Consider the following 23,210-nt stretch of genomic DNA (forward strand, 5'->3'; position numbering starts at 1 on the left):
TAACATTTGGCGGAGGGTGAAGATGTGATCAATGCATCCTCGACCAGAACGAAAACCAGCCTGCTCCTCGCGAGTCAATCGTTCTCGGGTTTTAAACAACCTACGAAGAATGACAGAAGCCAATAGTTTGGACGCAATCGGAAGTAGACTTATCCCCCGATAGTTGTTACAGGAACAACGTGAATCCTTTTTAAATATAGGGACGACTATTGACTCATTCCATGATGTTGGAACACTTTCTAGCTCCCAAACCTTTGCAAACAACACAGTCAGTTCCTTAGCCAGAAAGTCACCACCATCTTTAAAAAGAGCCGAAGGTAAGTCATCTGGGCCCGGTGATTCGTAACGTTTCAAGAGTTGGAGTTCCTTGCGGACTTCCGCCTCGTTTGGTGGATCAGTCGTCACCGGCCATGGGGGGCAGGACAAGCTGGTTGATGTTGCCGGAGCAGCAGGCCAGTTGAACTGCCCTTCGAAAAATTCCGCCCATCGTCCAAGACGTCGACAGATGTTAGTGATTGGCATCCCGTCATCCTCGTAGATTGTTTCACGCACACCAGACTTCTTGCTGCCAGTGGCTCGGATGAGTTGGAGGAGCTTCCGGCAGTTACCAGATGCAGCTGCTGCTTCCATCTCATTATCACGCTCCGACCATCAGGCTTCTCGGTCCTTACGCAAGCCTTGCCCGATTTCACTACGTAACAGCCTTCGTTTGTGGTCAAACTCACGGTCACCCGGAGTAGACCGACGGGCCTTCCATCAGTTGTAAGGAGCCAGAAGAAACTCAGTGCTTGTAAGCGGGACGTTTCGCGAAGCCGCAAGCGGCTTTACTCGCCATTTTCATGGCGTCATGAAGATGCAACCAATGCTCATCTATACTTTTCGGTGGGATGGTAGCTAGCCTAGAAGCTAGCTCCGCTCGATACTTACTTGCAACAGAAGTTGCAGCCAGTTTACTAACATTGATCCGTTGATGGCTGTCAATCCTTCGGTCACTGAAAAGTAAGGTGAGATTGGCGCAGACCAGGGCATGATCAGACTCCAGATAGGTACTCCAAAAGGAGCGGCAGTCTTGTACACAACCACGCCAGCGGTGGCTGATCGCGATGTGATCAATCTGAGTCCAGGCTTGAGATGCAGAGGGAGGACGCCAGGTGACACACCGGTGATGACTGTGCCGGAAGTTAGTGCTAGCCAGAAACAGGTTGTAGTCTGTGCACAGTTGCAGCAGACGGTCCCCATTATCTGTCCTGCGACCAACAAGTCCCCATCGGCCACCTAAACGACTCTCTTCTGTGCCTAGACGCCCGACCTGTGCATTCAAGTCTCCGGCTAGTACTACAATATCTGTCGAACGCGCTTTCTGGAGAAGAACAGTTAACTGATGGTAAAACTCATCCTTGATTGCATCCGGGCTGCAATCTGTCGGGGCATAGGCGGAGATGACGAAAAGACACCGTTTCTCACGCCGGTTTCTTCTCACTTTGATGGAACTTTCTAATCTAACAGCACATAACCGACTGTTAATGGGGATCCAATCGATTAGTGCTGCCTCAGCTCTAGCGCTTAGTGCAGCACCAACGCCAGCAAGACCGGACGAAGATGCCACAGAGTCCCCGGATAAGCGCACGTGAAACAAGCTTTTCGAAGCGACAGGTGGAGAGCGAATTTGTAGTACTTCACTAGAGTCTTGAATACGGGTCTCGGATAGACAGCAAACATCAACATTAAGACTTTCTAAAGACATAGCCAGCCCCATCTGTTGTCCGATCTGCATTAGTGTGCGAACGTTGAAGGAAGCCAGCTTGAACAGCGTACGTGGTTTCAGGAAGACTGCTTCAGTATTCGTAATCGGTGGAAGCATTCACTTTCAACCAGACAGTGACTGGAGATCGTTTAGATAGGACAGAGTTTCCACCATGGGCGAGCTACTGCATAAGTTGGAAAGGAAGGATACACAATTTGGGGATAAAGGGAGTGAAAAAGCGACGTAGTAAATAATAGTAATAATAATAATAATAATAATAATAGCAAATTTCTTTCTTCTATTAAGAACAAGAGCAGTGTAGTTAGTGTAGTGCGTCATTTCATGTCATTTGTGTGTGGGCTGTGATACTGCCCAGGTGCCCAAACCGAAGCAGGTGGTTTTCTTAGGAGGCCACACCCGGAGCCTTTGACCTAAAGGTCTGATCCACAAGGCTGTGGAGCATCGTGAGGAGATGCAGTCCCATGGTAGCCGGTAACCAACGGTTGGTTCGTACGCCATTCGTTCCTTCAGGATACTGGAGCCCATGTGCACCATTGGTTTGGAATCAGAGTTTTCCAACTCCCCTAGGTGGACCCTCCATGTCCACCAACCCGGTTAAAGCGCCGGACATTCGCTTTTCGTCCTCTCACTTTCGTAAGCAACACCCCCACCACGAGAAGGCAGTGAGTAGGACTTCCCTGTCAGAGGCTATATATTCGCGTGGCCATGTGAGAGCATTTGGAGAGGGAGAGTGGACTCTCCCCACTGTCGGCCATACTAGGGCATTTGGGGGCGTGCTATGAAAACTAAAGTAGTCCAATATAACCCACCACCTGTTTAGACAACCTCCATGTTAACGATCTTAATATACAAACAGATAAATACTACATATCTTGTAAGGGTATGTATTAAGTGACATGGTAAAACTTGTATAATAATATGCAAGGTATTAACCTCATGAGTGGGCTTCAGTGTTAATACCAACACATGGAGTTAGTTAGGGTTTGAAGTCATAATACTTCCTTTAGTATTTCAAAAATATTTGTTAAAGTATATGATTATTTTTTGATATGTGCAAACTACTTAAATACAAAGTAATGTATACGGTATAAAGTGTTAACTTGACAAGAAATGGAGGCGTTGTCTCAATTTCGTTAATGTTGGGATATTTAGCAGCACATCTTCCTGCTTATTCTCCAGACGTTTCCATTCTATTTGTGTCACAAATATAATCTGACGTTTGTTTTTAAATCTTAGGCAAACGCGTTAAATACGGGTAACGATAACCTGCTTCCAACTGTATGCATCCTGCATAATACAATATCATCACATCAGCATAGGCTAATCGGATGCGGCTACCGAATGAAGATATCAGATGTTACCCCCCCCCAAGGGAAGCTTCTTTATAATCCCAACTTTTCATCATTAATTGCGGTAACTCACTTACCAGGGACAGGTTTATATACTTAGATTTGAACTTTGAGGTCTAGTAATACTACCGGGCTCCCTACATTAAAATAACTAGAGCAGTGTTTGAACCTGCAATGTCGTGCTAAATTGTAATGGTTTTCTGTTACACATGTACCTACTGGAAACACATCACTAATGTACGGAACGGTAAAGCGACTTAGTTGATCATAATTTCTGGATAGGGACAATTCATCATAATTCAATCGCAAGCAAGTTTCACATGATCAAAGCTATCCAGTCAAGTTCGTGATATTTTTCAAATCTTTAACATTCGGTTAGACATCAAAGTAAACTGTTGGATCGGCGGAATTCGGTTCGGTATCTATTCGAACGTTTAGTAGTGGCTTTAGTAAAAGTTCTCACAAATGGTTTAGTATGTAATCAGTAATATATGTGTGCGGATATTAGAGCGCATTACTTTTCAAGTAAAAGTAAATGAAATTCTGATGTAGGTGATGGTAGATTCTGACTAGGCAATCAAGAAAGCTGATTATATATTCGGTTTGTCATCTTTAAATTAAAATAATTATTTTACTTTTTGTGATATCACAATAAGTAGAAATTTGTATTTCTAACGTTTTGTGACTTGATGTAATTTACATCTTGAGAGTAAATCAATAAATAACCAAAATAATTAACACAAACCTAAATAGTACACTCATTTGTTCTTTTCTTACCATTTAAACGTGTGTTAATGTATTTTGGTTATTTATTCATTTAATGTAAAGAAGTAAATCGCATCAAGTTACAAAATGTCAGAAACAAAAATTTATGCTCATTGCGATATCACAAAAAATATAATTGTCATTAACTTTCTACCAGATGCTTAATTTATTTGAAACTATCAAGTCAAACCTTGGTATTGGTACTTAAATTGTGTTTTCCTAGTAAACGGTTTTTATAACTATTTTAACTAATATTTACTTTTCTTCTTGGATTAGTATATTTCAACCACCATCTCTGGAATTTATTTCATTCTCTTGTCAATTGAATCTTCAAAGAGTTCCTGACAAATGACAATTCAACATGCCTAAAGTCGACCACTCCTATTAACTAGAAATTGAAATGCTTGTTTTTATTTAGTACTAAGAACTTTTTTTCAGAGTACGCCTGAATTACTCTTGAAAAATCTCAATAACATTATGCTTGGCAAAATCATTACTCATGTTCCCAACTTTTTGAAGCGACAGCTGATTTACCCCCACCATTCCTTACTAAACTTGTTGATAGAGAAAGCAAACTTCAGTGGCTTTGAATGTAAGGGATCTGACCATTTTCTTTCATATTCCTCAACTGAAAAGTTGGATTCTGTTATCAGAGCCTCAGACCAGCACCCCAAAAATGGTATTGCCCAACTAAGTACTATTGAAGATTTAAAAAGCTTTGTGTCACATGTAAGTTTATATATATATATATGTTATGGTGTTTGCATTTTGTTACAGAGGTCGTAAAAATGTACTTTATGTACATCATACTGGTTCTTCTTTTCGGCTTTCAGCCACACTGTTTGTGTAAGAGCTAATGACACCACTCATTTACCCAAATCGGGTATGTTGAGTAGTGCTAGGACTTAAAATGCAGTGGTTGAAAGCGTAGAACACCAAACAATAAACCACCTCTCCACAGATATTTATTTCATTTCACAATGTGACTATCCTTGTTTATATCCAACCACATAGGTGGTAATTGGGTAGTACCATAGCCCTCGCTCACACCATGGTAACCACTGGTGAGGATTACGAACTTCACTTCCTACATGCCAATCGTCACTAATTATATGACATTTATGGTTATTTTATTGCGTATAAGTTTAATCGGTATCATTCTAAGTTTCTGCACCATTTTATTTCCATATGATTTTTACTATTCCTTACAATAATTTTAAAATGAAGCTCACTCAACAGCTTATTTCTGCCGAATAAACAGTTGCTTTCCGGCACCAATCACAATATCAGGTATTTGTAACTGTCTCATACTCGATATGACTAAGCTTCACTATTCTCGACTTCTCCTTAGAACTCCAGGAATTAGGCATGAAACAGAAGGTCGTGAGTTCAGTTTCCAGTGGTGGACTTGTGAATGCACACCTTTGATGAGTTCCATACCAGGTCGAAACATTTTTCCATCGCTTTTTGGTTTTCGATGTTAGACTAGCTAAAATCAGTCCGTAACTGAAACCATGTAAATTCTACTATCTCCTCAAGTCTTCTCCCAACAAATTCTTCGTTGTCAAACTTGGAATTCTCATCTCTAATGGATTAATGACTGACGAAATCTCGACACGAGTACAAAATGTTCATTTGCTAGTTTATGACACTTGTGGTTCGGATAAAATGTTCACCTGCTTACCCAAAATGTTTGTATTCTCTACACCAGACCTCTATTTCTTTACAACTGCAAAAAGACGTTCTTGCGTTATGAGTACTGGACATAAAGGAGTCTTTAAAGCCTTGTTTGCCTCTCAGTTCGTCAAAAGAACCACTTTGGTAACAAACATCCAGTACTTATAATATTTTTAGCCTCCACTGATTTAGATAATCGTGAAATATGTTACGCAAACCCAACTGTGGTGTACCTTAATATAATTTGTTGATTAGAAAATGACTAAAGAATAAAATAGGACATAGTATCAATGTGCAAAGTCATCCACCATTAATTTGAGATGTTTAGGGGAACACAGGCTGTCTGGTTAACATTTGTAACTCAATCTTTAGGAAATTTTATTGATACAACTCAAAGTCGGTTGTAGTGGTGCTTATGTGTATTCCTTTTTATACTTTTCGTTCTGTGCTTTGTTTTTTCTTCTTACACTTTTAGGCCTTCATTCTCATTATTCTCTTCGTTAGTTACTTTCCATTTTGATGTTATAGATCGTGATGAGTTAAATAGGTACAAATTTATAATCGACCGTACTTAGTTATTATCTGTTCGTTATGCATAATTTTTCCTATCGTAAAATATACAGATTATTCGGCTTTTCCTTCCTAAAACATTTTCTGTCATTTTCCAGCGCGTCTCAAGGTAATCAACAATCTCCGTCTTTTACCACTGACAAATTATTTATTGTATAATTAAATGTTAAAGTCTACCTTTTTTTTCAAAACAAAAACATTTACCTTACGTAGCCTAGTACAACAGCTAATGATATTTTGGACATTGATATACGTTTGCTACCTTCGGAAGCATGTGCGATATGTTTAGAAGCTTTACTAAGAATGCAAAATCCGTCTTATGACTTACTAATTCATAGTGCTCAAAATGATTTAAGAAATTCTATTGCATCTGGTGGTGATTGGCCATCACATTATATAAAATTGGAGCATATAACAAAATGGCATAAATTTGATGAAGGAAGTATTCTATTCCATAACAATAATAATGATTATGACTACTCTTGGATGAAATCGGAAAAATTCGATCTCTTAGTATTAACAACAGCAGCTTGTGCCAATAGTTTATCTATTGAATCTTTACTAAGGCTAGCTGGATATTTTGCAAATTTTTGGAAGCGATATGAACCAAATGTTTACGCATCAGTACTACGTCATATTAATAATCAGGTGAGATTTTAATATTTTTCTATCACTATTTTATTACTTGTAATTTGTAAATATTTTTTGGAAAAAAGGTCCTGGATTAGACTGATTTGTGACTGACTAGCAAAATAAATGAATGGTACTCAGTAAAATATGTCGGTGTAATTGGGCTATTACACTAATGCTAAACAATGCTTACTGAATCGGAATTCAAATAAAACTAACATCGTATTTAACTTCAAGTATGATGTGGAGTTCGGCATATTGAATGAGAAATTAATATCAAATATGATAAACACTAGTAATCGATTTTCAGATTTGAAGTTTTATATTGACTCAAAAACAGTCTACCGGCTTTAATGATTTTGTTCACTGTAGTTGATGGTTAACAAGCTCAGTGAAAACCGTTATATATATAATATAATATAATAAATCTTTCAATAGGAAATATTTTGAATTCTGTTTGAAAGTCTATTAGAGTTATCTTAATATTTTATGCCACCAGGACTTTCTTTAAATCCTTTTAACAGGACTGAACCATGAAATTCCGTGTCAGAAAGCAACATCTTTCGAAGTTCATTAGAATTTTAAAAACTTTGCCCATAAATACCTCAGGTAAAGTTACAGGGTGTAATTAATTATACCAGTTGCTTCAAACTACCAGCAAATTTGAGAGTGCTTCCTAGTTTTTCTGTAATTCTTCAACCTTCCCAGTCCAAAATTTTCTCAAATACAGACACAAAATTTCAGTGACAGTCAACTCTTATAGTTTTACACTTTGAAATATCATAGTTCACTGTATTGTGGAAAATCTATCAAGAGCTTGTTTCTACGTGTTCACTTCTGTTAGCAAACAGTCACAGATACTTGAAACATTTGTGTATCTATATATTTATATTAATGACAGCAAGAATGTGATAGACACGTTCAATATTTTAGTGGTAATTATTTGAATTCAGTTGTCAGGATTTCCCCAATTTAGGCTTTCTTTATATCTTATTCCATAATCCTTTTTCTGTTTGAGACCATAAATCATTCTGCTCATTAATTTGTGTCTTATGATATGACCGAACATTGACACTTGTATTTCAGTGAATGATCATTTATCTTATTTTAATCCTATCTTTCACGTGGTTCTTATCTTAATTACTCTATTTGTCCGAAATATTTGTTTAACAAGACTGAATTATTCAAATAGTGAAATAGCTTCTTGGTCGGTTCAGTAATTAGTTTCACCTAATGGATATAAAACTTTCTGGTGAGACGTTTTAAAATTGAACAAAAGAAGTAATACTCGTCTTCATGAATTGTATCAATTGTTAACCTTAAATTGACGTAATATAAAACTTCATTTTGTACACTTTACAAATTGATGCGCTAATGAAAAAGTTTTTACGTCTTTGGCTTAGTTCAAAGTCTTTAAAACCCATATGACATTGCAAATCTGTTTAATGTTAGTTTCTATTTTTATATGGTAATGTGTATTAGTAGTTAAATAACTTGAATCCCAATCATTAGATCACAGTTTCGAATCCTATCCTACTTACCTGGGTTTAGGCAACTGCTTAGTATTGTTATCTTTCACACAAAGCCTTTACTTAGACGAGTACATAAACCTATATTTGTTTCATGAGTTGGATAGTTTATTACCTTTCATATTGCTTTTTCTAATAGATAAACAACTTATCATGCGTTCATTTGACTCAGCTGGCACATGTATTATCTAAACTAAAGTGTAGTCAGACTTATAAATTCCCTCAGAAATTACATACTGAGATTAATTTATTGGGATCAACAATCGCTATTCGTTTATTGTCTGGAAAAGAGATATTATGTTCAGTAGATCCTACAGTTGCAATTCGCTTGTTATACGATATACATTGGGCGCTTTCATACAATCAAAAAGTGATTCTGTTCGAGAGTATTTATAATAATTTTACACTGAATCATGTGCAATGGAATTTGTATACAGTTGCTTTCCTACTGCTTCATTCATGTAAACTAATGATCTATAAACCTTCACTGATAAAAAGGTTAGTTCAATACATTATAATCACGTTCTTTGATTTGTTATTCTCAGTTACTTTCCGCACTAGTTTTCATTTTAAAATATATACACATGACAATGTTATCTCGTAGAATATAATCTGAAGGTGATCTGTATATTCTTGAAGAAGGCTTGTATATTTATGTATGTCAACTAGAAATCTTGTAGAAAACGACATCTATAAATAGTGGTTAGCTGTAATAGCTTACCCTAAACGTAAAGTCTGTATTTCGAAATCACATTGACATTGGATTCACTTATTTATTTTAATACATAATAACACATATAATAAAAAAACGATGAATAGAAATAATAATAAATAATTAATCATAATAATAGCGATAATAATAATGGGAGTAGCAGTTCAGTTAAGGAAAATGCTACAAGAAAGGATTCTCTCAGTTAAAGAAGTTACTCTCACTTTTGTGAAGAAAGTAGGAGTTACGGCAGGATCTCAACTGGCTTCTATTCTGAGCGATCTATGTAAATGTCTCAAGTCACTGTGTTGCACCTCATCCAGGGAGGGAATCGTGTAAGACTAACAGGAACTAGTCCTGTACAGCTTTCTTTTGTACTACGACACCATGTCATGCACTGACCACCTCTGCTTATTCCAACCGGTCTCAGCGTCGGCAAATAATAAACAGCGTTGAATTCACCGGGACGACACTCGTTGGACATATTTAAGCCACCTAAGTCAGTGTTTCAAAATGGTGACACCAATTGAATTATCGTCACTGTGTCCCGAACATACGTTGCCGAACCTCTGCATTATCAACATGGTGTTGCCTGTCGGATATCAGCAATCCTTCGGAGACATCGATGATCAAACACAGAGAATCATCTAACATCTTCAACTAGCAGAGACCAGGTTTCATGAGCATAGAGCAAAACTGCTCTTTCCGACGCGTTGTAGATTCCACCTTGTACAGCTACACTAACATCACGAAGGTGACAAAGATGGTTCAGATTGGTATAAGCCTCTCTCGCTTTCACTTTACGTGAATGGTCTCATCACTCACTCCACCACCAGCACTTATGCAGCTATCCAGATACACGAATTTCTCGATTACTCCTATCTGCTAACTACCCACAAGGAGTGCAGGATCAGGGTCCTGCCAGTCTTGTAAAGGTGCTTTGCACTTAGAAGGTAGAAAGCACATACCATACCTAAGGACAGTGATTGCCAACTAGTTAAATTCGAATTTCATAACTTGGATATCATCGTACTGTAAGACAATATCATCCGCATACTCAAGGTCGAGAAGTCTTTCTCCAGGCTACAGATCCACACCACCGTTACATACATCCATCAGAGCTGTTTTCATAACGTCATCGATGGCAAAGTTGGAGAGGAATGGTGAGATTGTGCAACCCTGCCTAAACTCACTGCTTGAACGCAACAATGGAGAGAGCTGGTTGTATGTCCTCACTCTGTCTGAGGTGTTTGTATACAGTGTTTTCAAAGCAATAATGAGCATCTCAGATACACTTTCCTTCAACGGACAATCCCAGAGAACGGTCCTGATGTCAATATACACTACGATTGTTGGTTTGTGATAATTATAACAGTGTTCTAACATTTGGAGAAGGATGGAAACCCAATCGATACATTCTCGACTAAAAACAAGACTAGCCTTCTCGCGAATCAATCTTTCCGGAGTTTTGAACAATGTACGAAATATGACGGAAGCCAATGGTTTGGATGCCGTCAGAATTAAAATTATCCCCCGTTAGTTGTTGCACAGGTTAAATCCCTTTTAGTTATAGGGAAGGCAATGACTCTTTCCACGATGTTGGAATACTTTATGACCCATGAACAAACAACTCAGTCCCTTGACAAAAAGGTCGCCACCACTTTTATAAATGGCCGGAGTAAGTCGTTTGGGCCTGGTGATTTGTGACGCCTCAAGAACTGGAGTTCCTTTCGGACTTCCACCTCGTTAGGTGGGTCAATCGACACTGGTTAAGTATGACAGGTCAGTCTGACCAGTTGAACTTTTCCTCAAAAAAGTCTGTCTATCGTCCAAGACATCGGTAGATGTCATTGATTGGCATCCCATTAGCTTTACAGATTGTTTCACTTTCACCGGACTTCTTGCTGCAGTGACAGGAGTGATTTGGAAGAGCTTCCAGAAGTTTATGGAAGCAGCTGCTGCTTGCAACTCGTTAGCACGCGTCTTTAATTATCATTTTTCATCAGTCAGTCAGTCAGCGACAACGTAGGACCAGGCACATATATGCATCGGTCCAAGTTGCCATACCTCGTTAGCACAACAAGATGAACACCGGATTCATAGAAGTAATTAATTTAGTGGTGGTAGTATATAAAGAAAGGTTGTATATAAGGATATAGTATAGGAAGGAAAAAAAGTTATGAAACAATTTTAATCTCAAGGTTTAAGGGAAGATAAAGAGTGTATACACCTACGCCATTGTGATCGATTCTGAGCCATGTCACACAGAGTCTCCAACCATTGGTTACGATAGTCACGCGGACCCCAACCAAGTAGTCTGCATCTACCAACATGGCTCAGACTAGAAGTTAGTGACTTCAAGCACTGATGCCATGTTTCGGTTTGGCCGCCCCTAACTCTCTTCCAACCATCCCCTACACTAATCAACATCGCGCGTCGTGGTAATCGGTGTTCAGGCATACGTAACGCGTGGCCCAACCATCTCAGTCGATGAAGATTCATGACCTCATCAACTGATTTACCATCATTCCCTAATACCCTGCGTCTAACCTCACTATTACTTACCCGGTTACCCCAGCAGACGCGAGCAATATTTCTAAGGCATCTGTGGTCAAATACTAGTAACCTACGAGTATCTTCTACTCTTAATGGCCATGTTTCGCAGCCGTAAAGTAGAACAGAGCGAACTGCTGCGCAGTATACTCGTCCCTTAATTGATAGACGGATATCTCGTCTTCGCCATAGGTGACGTAAGTTGGCAAAAGCCAAACGAGCTTTTTGAATCCGTGCTGAGATTTCGTCAGACACCAACCCATTAGGGCTGATCAGACTTCCAAGATAAGTGAAGTTGTCGACGCGTTCGACTACTTCACTCCCTATCCTTAGTTCAGGTGTTGACGCAGGCCAGTCCTGGAGTAACAATTTACATTTGGATGGGGAGAAACGCATCCCAAACATCCTGGCATTACTACTCAGTTCTAACAGAAGACTCTGCATTTTGTCAGCGTCTTCACCAAACAGGACTATGTCATCTGCGTATTCTAAGTCGATAAGTGAACCTCCTGATAGAAGATCAATTCCTGAAAATTCAGTCGACGAGAGTGTTATTTCCAGCAACAGGTCTATAATGAAGTTAAACAAAAATGGGGATAGTGGACAGCCTTGACGGACACCACTTGAGGTTGTAAAATCAGATGACAGTTCGCCATAAGCTCTCACTCGACTGGTAGTGTTCGAGTAAAGAGCCTTCACAAGGTTTATGTACTTCTCAGGTACACCTTTTAATGACAGACACTGCTACAGAACCTCTCGGTCTACAGAGTCAAATGCTGCTTTCAAGTCAAGAAAAACTATCATTGTCAGACGCCGATAAACATGTCTGTGCTCTAAAACCTGACGAATGGTGAATATGTGGTCGATACAGCCACGACCAGGTCTGAAGCCAGCCTGATTTTCTCGTGTTTGCAGTTCACGAGTCTTAGTTAGGCGCCCGATAATTATTGAGGCTAGTATTTTAGATGCTATGTTAGTCAGACTAATCCCTCTATGGTTATCACAGGATGATTTTGGCCCCTTCTTATATATTGGGACAACAAGTGATTGTGACCAGTCGGATGGGATTACGTCCAACTCCTAGATTTTAGTCAGAATATTAGTCAACCTAGCAGCTAAAATTGGGCCACCATATTTGAAGACCTCTGGAGCCAAGCCATCAGGACCAGCTGCTTTTCCTCGTTTCAGATTAGTTATAGCCTTTTGAACTTCTAATAGGGTCGGGGGGCCTATCGTTCCGCCCATCGTTCTAAACGTTTGGGTTGAGAGCAGATAAGGGTTCCGTCTTTTTCCGAGATTGTCTCACTTACACTTGACTTCTTAATTCCGGTTTCTTTTATTAGTCTGAATAGTTGCCTGGTGTTGCCTACAGCCGCTGCCTTTTCCATCTCTTTTGCTTTCGTTGCCCACCACTGTTCACTATCGTTCCTTAGGCTTTTAGTCAACCTAGATTTGATTTGTTTACGCTCTTCGTCGTGTTCAGAGCCTGATGGGATGAATTTACGCGAATCCATCAGTGAAATAGACTTAGAAGAAATCCACTGGTTTTTTGGAACCCTATGGTTCAAATTACTAATAGATGTGACTGCTGTTTCCACAGCTGTTCGTATGTCTTACCAAGCAGCATCTGGGTCAGTCTCGTTTACAGAACTGCCTAGATGTGAACTCAGTTGTTTCTGGAATTCGCATTTGGCTTTCTCGTCCTCCAGTTCAATCCTAATGGGTCTTCTTAGTGTACTTTTCCTGCGTCCATTGAGGCGCAGACAAATGCGCGCTCGTATTAAAGCGTGATCAGAGTCTAAACAAGTATTCCAATACGAGCGACAATCTTCTATTGAGCCTCTCCAACGATGACTGATGGCAATATGGTCTATTTGAGTCCATCGTTGGTTTGGTGCAGGTGGTCGCCATGTTAGGCGATGTCTCTCCTTATGCTTAAAATTAGTGCTTGCTAAAAATAAACGATTGTCTGAGCATAGTTGCAACAGACGATCACCATTATCGGTTCGTTGAGCCGGAATACTAAAACACCCACCTAAATGTCTTTCTGTTTGATTTAAGCTGCCTACCTGAGCATTAAAGTCACCCACTACGACTACTATGTCTGAGCGCTTAGCTTTCTGAAGAAGAGTTTTCTGTAAAAAGTCATCTTTCACTTCATCATGGCTGCAGTCAGTGGGAGAGTAGGCAGAAATGACGAAAAGGCAACGACGTGTGTCCCTATCCTTCCGAGTTCTTACGGAGCCATTTAGCCGGACAGCACACAGGCGACTGTTAACGGGGATCCATTCTAGTAGTGCTTGTTCTGCCCTCGTACTAAGTGCTATGCCTACACCTGCAAGTCCAGGAGAACTAGCCATCAGGTCGCCAGATACCCGGAGGCTGTATCTCATCGGCTCTCCATTTTGGTGAGGTGAGATCAAGTGAATGACCGCACTAAGATCTTGTATGCGTGTTTCGGAGGCACGGCATACATCAATGGTACGAGATTCTAGGGTTTTAGCCAAGGAGGCCTGTTGGCCGATTTGACTTAAAGTACGTACGTTGAAGGCTCCAATGTGTAGTTTGGAGCGAGGTTTTAGTAGACCTGGGACAGTGTTTCGCGCACTAGAATCGTTGGCCATGGTGACACTTGAGGAGGAAACCGAGAGAGGAAGTTTAGTGTTGAAAGTCAAGGTAGAAGGAATAGTAGGAATTGAAGAAGGAGATTGATTATGAATACAGTGATGTTGAGTGCTGTTAGAGGTATGAGGGCAGTTATCACTTCCCGGTAGCCCACACCGTGGAAGGGTTCTTCTAGGGGTACCTGAAAAGTAAATTGGGTTAGAAGTGGTCTTAATGACCTGAGAGCGTGACCGCAGTGCCCAAGGGACAACTGCTTGAGGTCGGTCACACACGACCTTTTTGTGGGTAGTTTTTGTGTTAGCTCCGTTCTTCAAAGGACCTTACCGCCGGAGACGGATATCCGTGGGATAAGGTGAGGTGTGTAATTTCAGGGTCGACCTTTTCTAACCCCACCCCTCCTTGTGGGAAGGCAGCATCGCTGTCATGCTGGTTGTCTGAAGCAAGCACATTACTGCTGTCACACCTCTGTACAGTCAGCAGTACGACTTCGCCTTCGGACCTTGGGTTTGCTGCTTTTAGTCTCACCGCTCTTCAAACGACCTGTCTGGCATGGTAGGACCTTGAGGAACGATTGTTCCAGCCAGTATAGCTCGATTGAATCATCACGATAGGCAAGCCTGACCACCACGTCAAGGTAGCAGCAACGGTCGTGATCATTTTTCATGGCGTCTTACAAATATAGCCAGTGCCCATCTATAGTTTTCGGTGGGTTGATAGTTAGTTTTGAACCTAGCTCGGCTGGATATTTGGTTGTAACAGAAGCCGCGACCATTTTGCTGAAATCGATCTTTCGATGAATTTGTTATCCACTGAAATGCCACACAATCTTTGCGAAACCAAGGACATGATCATAGTCCAGATAAGTACTTCATAAAGGAGCAGCAGTCTCGTACACAGCTACGTCAGCGGTAGCTGATTGTAATGTGGTCAAACTGAGATCCAGGTTTGAGATGCAGAGGGAGGACGCGAGGTAGCACATCAGTGATGATTGTACCGACAGTTATCGCTGGTGAGAAAGAGGTTGTAGTCTACGCCAAGTTGCAGTAGGCGGTCACCGTTATCTAACCTGTGACCAACAAGTCACAACTGACCCCTCTTAATGACTCTTCTCTGTGTCTAAATGCTCGCCTGTACATCCGATTCTCCGTTCAGTAACGTACTATCCGTCGAATGCTCTTTCTGGAGATCACTTGACTAGTTCTACAACTCATCCGTGATTGCATCTGGGCTGCAATCTGTCGAGGGCATGGGCGGAGATAATGAAAAGACATCGTTTCTCACATCGATTTCTTCTCACTTTGACGGAGCTTTCTAATCTAACAGCTCATAATCGGCTGTTAACTGGGATCCAACCGATTAGTGATGCCTCAGATTTAGCACCTATTGCGACATCAGCGAATAAGATTAAGGTGCCACAGGGTTCCCAGATAGACATACACAAAACGAGCTTTTCGAAGGGACATTAAATGGATTTTCCCCACAATTCTTCAAAATCTCCCTAGTTTTCCATGCATTAATGCGTCTAAATCCTATTGAGATCAAAATAGCTAAATTTGTTTAAAAATAATGAATAATGAAAAATCTCTAAAAACTTTTATCTTAATTAATATCTGTTATATACAAAGTCATCCTTGTGGTTCTGTCGCTTTGTTTACCGAACACTGATGACGGGTTGTTAGAACAGAATCAAATCCACATCTTGGACACTACTATTAACAATCACTAAACAGATAACTAGTAGTTCATAGATCGGTTTCATTGATATCACTACATAAGTGGTTCGTATTACGTATTCTATTTATAGTGGTCATTTTTTGCTTGTTCTCACTAATCAACGTGTTTGTTTTTTAGTTGTCTAGCTAAAATATCACGTAAACTACGAATATCAGCTTATCATCCTACTATAAATCAATCCCAGTGGATTAACGCTATCCTTTCTGCTTTAGCTAATTACACTGTTAGTTTTAATGGTGCAAGTGGAAATTGTGAAGAAGAATTACAATATTTCATTAAACCACCTTGTCGTAATCACAACAACAATACAATGTCAATATCTAAAACCATATGTGTTCCGTACGACGTATTTACTGCTGATTGGGTCCGCACATTATTCAGTAATATATGTCAGCATGTCACAAGTCAAGAAATAGTAGATTATAATTCTTTGAAGTGTTTAGCACAGATTACTTATTCCTTGTCTTTGTTTGGTTACAAGGCGGATTCCCTTATTGAACATTTTGATAAAGCAATAAAAAAACTTAACAATGATGCTTCCTCTAACATATCGACATCATTAACAACTGACTTTTGTCAACTACAACTATATATAAATATGGCCAAATGTCTACTTACCCCACTTTCTAAAAATAGTAGTGAAACTGAAAGTAAGTTCAATTTGTTCTGATTTAACAGTTTGTCATTGTTTTTTCCTCTTTAGTTATATCATATAGAAAGTTTGTAATTGACTAGATGTTATGTGTGATCTAATACAGATGGAAAAAATCCAATATACTTTTTTTAAACTTTAGAAATTCCGATGTTGGTTCCCTAAACATTTTCAGATCAAAATGTATTAGTTGAAATAATTAACAAATAATCATATATACAAAACTGAAGACTATATTATTTGATGGTTTCTATTTTAATGTGGATCGATTATTAAGCAGTGTAATGGTTGGAAGCTATTTTCTCAATGAGATGGTCAACACAAGATTGATAGTTATAGTGTTATTTTTGTATTCAAAATATTTCTGCATTTCATCTACCCATTTTTTATAATTACATAATTTTCATATTTGACTCATGAAGTCCTCGCAAAGGTACCCGATCGTGGCTGTTATTTTGACGTGGTGATCGGGATTGTTTTTTGTGATAACCTACTCAATCTTTGTTGGCCGGAAAGTTTTCTACTTTAGGTGATACCATGTCAGATGAGTCGGACGGGGAACGGTAAGAAGAAGAGCAGGGACTTAAGGTTCAAGGGCGAAGTACTTCTAACTGCAGAGAGGTTCGACAGTACCTGCAATCATACCGCCTCCCTTACATGGAATGAAGGAATATTAAAGGTCGATCCTAAACATGTCACACTTCATATTACCCCATGGATTCCCTTCTCCGGCAGCAAGACCTTTCGAAGTGCGGCTTTTATAAATCTTTTATTTGAACGCTTGATTCCAGGATATACTAGCAATGCTTCGAAGACACCTACGATCGAATACTAGTAGCCTACGACTATCCTCTACTCTTGCCGACCATGTTTCACTGCCATTAAGTAGGACGGGACGAACTGTTGTGCAGTAAATCCATCCTCTGGTTGGTAGACAGATATCCCTCCTACTCCATAAATGACCCAAATTGGCAAAAGCTAGACGAGCCTTCTGTAATTGTGCTGTGATTTCGTCACACACCAGAACACAAGGGCTGATGAGACTCCCAAGATAAGTGAAGCGGTCGACATGCTCAACTACTTCACTCTCTATCATTAGTTCAGGTGTCGATGCAATCCAATCCTGAAGTAACATTTTGCATTTCAAGGGGGAGAATCGCATCCCGAACATGGCTGCATTGTTGCTTATAGTGGTCAGAAGACTATGCATTTTCACCAAGTAGAACTACGTCATCGGCGTATTCTAAGTCAACAAGTGAGCCTCCCGGTAAAAGTTCAACTCCTGGAGATTTAGATGATGAAAGTGTTATCTCTAAAAGTATGTCAACGACAAAGTTAAACAAGAATGGGTAGAGTGGACAGCCCTGACGAACACCACTTGAGGTAACCAATTCTGATGATAGTTCGCCATAGGCTCTAACTTGACCAGTTGTGTTCGAGTAGAGAGCCTTTATAAGGTTAATGTACTTCTTTGGTACTCCTTTCAGTGACAAACACTGTCATAGAACCTCACGATCAACGGAGTCTAATGCCTTCTTAGGGTCGAGAAATACTACTATTGTGGGGCGTCTGAATGTGTGTCTATGTTCTAGGACCTGACGTAGATTTAATACCTGGTCTATACAACCATGTCCAGGTCGGAAATCAGCCTGGCTTTCTCTAGTCTGCTCTTCACGGGCTTTGGTTAGTCGTCGAAGTATTATTGAAGCTAATATTTTTTGGACACTATATTAGTCAAACTGATTCTTCTGTGATTGTCACAAGAGGACTTTTGTCCTTTCTCATAGACTGGCACAATCAGTGATTGGGACCAGTCAGACGGAATTACGTCTAGTTCCCAGATTCTACCTAAGACCCTAGTCAATATCGCTGCTAATACTGGACCTCCATCCTTAAAAATCTCAGAGGTAAACTTGTCGGAGCCTGCTGCTCTCCCTCGCTTCAGATTTCCCGTAGCTCTTTCAACCTCGTAAAGAGTTGGAGGACTTACATTAACTTGCCATTCAGGTCGGCTGGGAATCATGAAAAATTGAAGTGTGGCTGAAGACCAGTTGAACTGATCCCTAAAGTGTTCTGCCCATCGATCCAATCTCCTGGATTGAGAATGAATGATACGTCCACCTTTTTCCAAGACAGTTTCGCTAATAGTTGAGTTCCTAATACCGATTTCTTTAACTAGTCTGAATAGTTGTCTGCTGTTACCTATTGCCGCTGCCTTTTCCATCTCTCTTGCTTTCACTACCCACTGCCGTTCGCGATCATTGCGTAGGCTTCTTATTAGCCTGCGCATAAGCTGACACCGCTCTTCGTTATGTTCAGAGCCAGATGGGATGAGTTTTCGAGCATCTATCAGTGCGGTAGATGCTGCCGAGATCCATTGTTTCTCCCTGACCTTATGGCTTACCTTACTAGCAGATATCACTGCTGTTTCCACAGCTTTTCGGATATCGTTCCACGCTGCTTCGGGGTGGGCACAACTTACATGTCTGTCTAACTGTTTTTCCAGTTGTTCCTGAAATATATTCTTAGCTTGCTTATCATTAAGTAGAACCCTTAGAGGCTTCCCTGCAGTATCTTTCCTACGTCCAGTAAGACGCAGACAGATACGTGCTCGCACTAGAGCATGATCTGAGTCTAAACATGTGCTCCAGAATGAGCAACAGTCTTCTATTGAGCCCCTCCATCGGTGGCTGGTAGCGATGTGATCTAGTTGGGTCCAATGTTGAAACGAATTCGTGGGTCGCCATGTCAAAAGATGTTTTTCCTCGTTCTTAAAGTTAGTATTTGTAAGAAACAGGCGGTTATCTGAGCATGGCTGCAACAGACGGTCGCCATTATCTGTTCTTTTAACCACGACACCATAAGATCCACCCAGGTGTCTTTCCCTTTCGCTTAGTTTATCCGCTTTAGCATTAAAGTCGCCAGCCACTATTACTACATCATAACGTCTAACTTTTCGAACAAGGTCGGAAAGCTTTCTATAAAACTCATCTTTTACAACATCTGAGCTGCAGTCAGTGGGAGAGTAGGCAGAAACGACGAAGAGGCAACGACAAGTGTCCCTATCTTTCCGAGTTCTTACTGATCCGTTTAGTCGGACAGCGTACAAGTGATTGTCTACTGGGATCCAGTCTAAAAGAGCTAGTTCTGCCCTAGGACTTAATGCTATACCTACGGCAGCGAGGCCACGGGAAGCAGCATCAGTGCTTTCAGATATGCGAAGCGTGAATCGAGTTGTCTCGTTATTATGAAATGGTGAGGTCAAATAAATGACGCTACTCGGATCTTGTATGCGCGTTTCGGAGACGCAGCACACATCAATGGTGTAAGATTCTAAAGTCCTAGCTAAGGAAGCCTGTTGTCCTATTTGGCACAATGTTCGGACGTTAAAAGTTCCTACATGTAGTTTAGAGCTTGGTTTCAGGAGACCAGGAATAACGTTCCGTGTACTCGAATCGTTTGCCCTAGCGGTGCGAGGTGATAAAAGGACGTAGGAAGGGTTAGTCGTGGAGATAAGAGAGTTATTTTATATTTATTTATTTAAACACATATATATTGGTACAAAAGGGCACCAGGTACATATGCGCCACACTATTTGTGTGTGTGGGCTGTGATACTGCCCGGGTGCCCAAACCGAAGCAGGTGGTTTTCTTAGGGGGCCACACCCCGAGCCTTTGACCAAAAGGTCTGATCCACAAGGCAATGGAGCATCGTGAGGAGATGCAAGAGAGTTATTAGAAGGTGACCTATTAAATAAATAAATTTCCTGATTAACAATCCGTATAACAACATTTAGTTTATGTCACGGACTGATGTTTTTTCGAAAACCACTGGAAATTGGTACTGGAAAGCTATTTCGTCCTAGTACGGTGTGCAACCACAAACCCGCCTGAAACCGAACCCGAAACCTTCAATCTCGTGGTGAATCTTTAGTCTTTAAACCAATAAACAGACATTTAATAGTTTACATGTCTAAATCCAATCAGTAATGTCTCACGACCATGAAAATAACATCTTCAAGAAAACTAACAATAACCTATAAGTGATCATTATGAAAACATTATTCTTATTTAATGCTGAAGGAAAACGTAACTCGAAAGGTAATACGGGTATGAAGTGGCGCACTAGTCTATCTATCGAAGGTCTAAAGAGCACTAACACTTAATGAATTCCAAAAATTAGCGCAACAACGACTCTTGTTTTAAAACTATACACTCATGTGCATGAGCTATGAGTTTCAACATGGCCAATCTTATATCAGATCTGAAAATGAGATTTGATACTACCCACAAAAATTGGCATAAATGCTGTCTCTCAAAAATCTCTATACGACCAAAGCATTGGGAAATGAACTTTTACGAAAGAAATGTCCTTAGTTGAACCCTATTGGAGACCCTTGAGAGTACACTAAAGAAAAAAAAGATTATTTTCAGCGACTACCTACTGACTACAATTGGAATGATGTAATAGAATAGCATAATGCAAAGCTAAAAAAGTACACTTCATTCGGTGAGATTTGTCAATGAAGTCAACGTAATTAATAACATAAAATGTTATGGATGAAGCCAAAACAAGCACAATAACATGTAAGTGGACTTTCTCAGGGTCCAGTCTTAAATACAACATCAGCGATTGCTTTTTACAACTACACAGTGATAGTCCCTTACTTTTTTATAGACAGTAAATTCAGCACCATTATTAACCCAGATTATATACTAACAAGTTGACATTTATAAAAATCATAAAAGGATTATTGTTCCTTTTTGGAGCATTTGTTTTGATTCAAATTAAATGTATACATACGCTAAAGTAAACGAAACTGAATAGTATATTTATCTTTATTTCAAAAACTGAAATCTTGAGGATGTGCTTAAAAGACTAATTAAACAGCTCTGGAAGTATCATATGGACATTCACATATAATCGAATGAAATATACAGTCTACTGTATAAAAATGAACAAGTGGGGATTATCAGTAATTTACACTTAGGGAAAGCTTATATATTTTAAAAGCTTCGTTACAACCTGACAAAATCTGCAAATCATTTGCTGAAGTCATCCAACTAATTAAGAATATGAACAATAAGAGCTGTTAGTATAAATAAAATTCGAAATCTATCAAAAATGCACAAGGAACCATTTAGTTACAAGATCTTGCCGAAAAAATCTTCAACAATGGAGAAGTCAAAATACTATTAAGATAAAATTGTGATCAACTACAAGGGAATTTGGTAGATGCTACCATTTAATAAAGAGGTAGAGAGGTTTTGATAAATCTTGCAGAAATACACATCATACAGCTAGAACCTAAACAGAGAACACTAATATAATTAAATAATATATTTGTAATATCCAAATGAGTAGAAAAATTAGATTTTCTGACGTTTCGTGACTCGGTGTAAGCCACTTCTTCAGAGAATAAAAAAACAAATTATGACATAATATTCGTGTTGTTCGGTTGTACTATTCAAACTTGGATTAATTTTAATTTGGTTATTTATTCTCTGAAAAAGTGGCTTACACTGAATCACGAAACGTCAGAAAGTCTAATTTTTCTACTCATTGGGATGTTACAAATATATTATTTATGTATAACAATCTACCCAATGCTCAATTTATTCGATATTATCAAATCAAAACTTGGGAATGATACCAAGAGAACACTAATGACTATCGTGTCATGATCGTGGTTTGAAGAATCTGAAAAGCGAAATTCAGAATGTTTTGAGAATAGCTCTTGTCTAATTTGCAAATACCTTTACGTGGTTAGTAATCAGCTTAACAGAAATTTTGTCTCAAACTCTTACCAACATAGTTAGTTGAGAAATGAACTGTACGTGTTTGGCTATCAACAGTCATAACGTGGAGTAATATAGTAAAAATATTGTAGAACTTTGGTCAAGAAATAGTACTGATCCATGCAACCACTGACTGATGACTCGAACAATGTGAGAGCCTGAAAGTGCATGAACCTATAGTTGAATACTATAAATAAAAAGATAGAAAAACGTGTGTTATGTGGAAATGTTCACCTTATTTTACAATTTTTTCATTTTATTATTGTAAATTTATTTGTCTACACTTCTTTAACTTTCTTTTTTATTATGAATTGTTTCTATTAAATTGTTTAAAACTATGGGAACATGTTAACGTCCAATACTATTACCCATACTCAAATAATCCAGTAATGTGATTAGATTTCCATCACACGGAATCCATTTACGTATATCCCGCATTGAGCTTCATTCATTGTTTGTGAAGGCTGGTGATACTATTCAGCGATCCAAACCAAATTAGATGAAACTAAACTCTATCTTTTGACGTGATAGTTAAGAGTCAAGCAGTTTGACATCTTAATTGCCTCTGATTGTATATGCAGGACTGCTACTAAAATTTATCCCAACTGTTGCAGCTACCTTGACGTGGTGGTCGGGCTTGCCTATTGCAAAGAACAAATCGAGCTATACCGGCTGGAACAATCGCTCCTCAAGGTCCTACCATGCCAGACAGGTCGTTTGAAGAGCGGTGAGACTAAAAGCAGCAAACCCAAGGTCCGAAGGCGAAGTCGTACTGCTGACTGTACAGAGGTGTGACAGCAGTAATGTGCTTGCTTCAGACAACCAGCATGACAGCGATGCTGCCTTCCCACAAG

The 23,210-nt window shown here is 39.5% G+C and overlaps 1 protein-coding gene across 1 annotated transcript in view; it reads left to right on the forward strand.

Moving 5' to 3' along the window:
- Positions 1–4,151: 4,151 nt before the first annotated feature.
- The window catches only part of Smp_125820 (hypothetical protein), a gene marked incomplete at its 3' end in the record, with an annotated part of 30,605 nt that continues 11,546 nt past the window's right edge, over positions 4,152–23,210 (forward strand). The window contains exons 1-4 of the mRNA XM_018793760.1: positions 4,152–4,608; positions 6,340–6,774; positions 8,425–8,783; positions 16,024–16,556. Of these exons, the coding sequence (XP_018648240.1) occupies positions 4,357–4,608; positions 6,340–6,774; positions 8,425–8,783; positions 16,024–16,556 (1,579 nt within the window). The 5' untranslated portion in view covers positions 4,152–4,356. The remainder of the gene's footprint in view (positions 4,609–6,339; positions 6,775–8,424; positions 8,784–16,023; positions 16,557–23,210) is intronic.

The sequence above is a fragment of the Schistosoma mansoni genome, chromosome 1, assembly GCF_000237925.1.
Source record: "Schistosoma mansoni strain Puerto Rico chromosome 1, complete genome".
In the NCBI taxonomy this organism is placed as follows: domain Eukaryota; kingdom Metazoa; phylum Platyhelminthes; class Trematoda; order Strigeidida; family Schistosomatidae; genus Schistosoma; species Schistosoma mansoni.